Source organism: Aplysia californica, unplaced genomic scaffold (assembly GCF_000002075.1).
Source record: "Aplysia californica isolate F4 #8 unplaced genomic scaffold, AplCal3.0 scaffold01368, whole genome shotgun sequence".
Taxonomy (NCBI): Eukaryota; Metazoa; Mollusca; class Gastropoda; order Aplysiida; family Aplysiidae; genus Aplysia; species Aplysia californica.
The window spans coordinates 23424-25923 of NW_004798638.1; the positions used below are offsets into that span (position 1 = coordinate 23424).

The following is a 2500-nucleotide window of genomic DNA, read 5'->3' on the forward strand; positions in this document are numbered from 1 at the left end:
TGTTGTTGTTGTTGTTTTACTAATTGCCATTGTTGTTGTTGTTGTTGTTGTTGTTGTTGTTGTTGTTGTTGTTGCTGTTGTTGTTGTTGTTGCTGTTGTTGTTGTTGTTGTTGTTGTTTTACTAATTGCCATTGTTGTTGTTGTTGTTGTTGTTGTTGTTTTACTAATTGCCATTGTTGTTGTTGTTGTTGCTGCTATTGTTGTTGTTATTTTACTAATTGCTATTTTCGTTGTTGTTGTTGTTGTTTGTTGCTGTGGTTGTTGTTGTTGTTGTTGTTGCTGTTGTGGTTGTTGCTGCTGCTGCTATTGTTGTTGTTGTTATTTTTCTGATTGCCATTGTTGTTGTTGTTGTTGTTGTTGTTATACTAATTGCTATTTTCGTTGTTGTTGTTGTTTTATTACTGTTATTATTATAGCAAATGCTATTCATGTTGTTTTTGTTTTGTTGTTATTGTTATACTAATTGCTGTTGTTGTTGGTTATTGGCGGGTGCTCTGGTGTGGTTTGCTCCTTCTTTCCTATCAAACATCTACTGTACTTTTCTCCCCTCCTTCTTTTTTATGTTTGTTACTCTCTTGTGTCACCTCTAATTTCTCCCCCCAGGGCGGTGCCACTGACTGTAGTGTCTTTAGGCCATTCCCAAAGGGGGGGGGGGGAACATTTCTTTTTCAAGCATTGTAGAATTGTAAATGGGCTGACTCATGTCACGCTCATAACTGTGCCTGATCTACAACAGGGAACTGCTGCTTTTTCTTTCCTGATCCTTACTATTGTCATTATCTTTTGTATGTTTGTCACTCTCTTGTGACCTGCTATTTTGGGGTGCCTTGATAGTCGAAGCAGACCTTGTGCTGTTGAAACTAGAGAGGTGAGCATTTTAAGTCTGATTCCCTCTAAAGACTTCTCTTTTGACACCCACCCTTTGGCGCTCATATGACCTTCTGCAGTTGCGAGCGCTGTAAAACCCTCTACTATTAAAATTATTAAAAATTACCTCTAATTTTCTGGCGCTCATATGACCTTATGCAGTTGTTGCGAGCGCCGTAAAACCTCTACTAAAACTAAAACTAAGCTGTTGTTGTTGTTTATTATTGTACATGTTGTTTTGTTGCTGCTGTTGGGGTTGTTTTGATTTTGTTGCTGTTGTTATTATGCTTCTTGCTATTGCTGTTGTCGTTATCCATGTTATCTTTATCGTTGTTCATCATAAAATAAGCAACAAACCCCCCCCCCCCGCGAAGAAAAAAAAGAACCAAAAAGAAAATCAAGCTAAGTCATAGGATTAATGCGACGCATCCTGTTCTTCACTCGACACTCGACCCCCTCCCCTTCAACTGTCCCCAGAATTTGTGTACGTCTCGCACTCGACAGACCAGCCGGAGGTGGACAGTTTGAGCGGCAGCCTGTACGGGGAGGAGGATCAGGTGGTGCGTCGATGGACGTACCAGTCCCAGCAGGCCCTGGACGGTGCGAGAGAGCACATCATGTCTGTGCTCACCGCCCTCTGTCGACTGCTGGCCTTCCGGGTAGGTTTTTGGGGTCTTTTTTTGGTCTTTTTTGGGGGGTCTTTTTTTCTTCTTTCTTCTTCTTGTGTTTGATTTTTTGTTTTTAACTTTTTTCTTTTTTCTTATTCTTCTGTTTGTTTTGTTTTTTGTTTTGTTTTTTGGGGGGGGGGTTGTTTTGTTTTTTTCTTCTTGTGTTTGATTTTTTCTTTTTTGTTCTTTTTTTATGTGGGTGGTTGGCGGGTGCTCTGGTGTGGTTTGCTTCTTCTTTCCTATCGAATGTCTATCATCTTTTATCTCCCCTCTTTCTTTTTTGTGTTGTGTTTGTTACTATCTTGTAACACCTCTAGTCTTCCGCACTTATATGACCTTATTGTGTTGGGCTTATCTGACCTTATTGTGTTGTAAGTGCCGTAAAACACTAAAACAAACAAAGTGTTTGTTCGTGGCCTATACCCTGGTGCAGGGTGAGAAAGGCAATGATGATGGTGATGGTGATGATGATGATGATGATGACCTCTCTCCTTCGACAGCTGAACCTGTTTGTGGGCGATGGCCTCCCCTTGCTGCTCCAACTGAAGCAACCCGAGGCCAGTCTTCCGTCGTGCCTGGCACCCATCACCACCTTCCTGCAGCGTTACCTGGACTCTCTGAGTACCTGGCTGTACCAGCACTGCTTCACGCGCGTGCTCCACAACCTCTGGATCTTCATGGTGCAGGTAAAAAAGATTGTTAACCCTTTATCTCTTGAGGGGGGTTAAACCCACTATGCCGGGGCCCTTTTTTAGTGCTAAATCTAAAAATGCTGAAAACGTCATTAAATGGGTCATTAAATCAAAACTAGCAAACCTCTTTTGATAGTTCTTCATCTAATGAAGGAACTTCTGATGTAAGAGACCTGTTTTCGGCTGTTGCCGAAAAGTAATTTGATGTCCAAGTCGTCGTAAAGGAAATGGGCCGGAGCTGGTGTCCGCTGCTCACCGGCACAGTGGTTCTGA

At 42.0% G+C, this 2500-nt stretch overlaps 1 protein-coding gene across 1 annotated transcript in view; it reads left to right on the plus strand.

Annotated features, from left to right (window-relative positions):
• The window catches only part of LOC101863232, a gene marked incomplete in the record, with an annotated part of 19100 nt that overhangs the window by 1853 nt on the left and 14747 nt on the right, over window positions 1-2500 (plus strand). Inside the window, 2 exon segments of the mRNA XM_013090618.2 lie at window positions 1345-1526; window positions 2036-2221. Coding sequence (XP_012946072.2) covers window positions 1345-1526; window positions 2036-2221 — 368 coding nt within the window.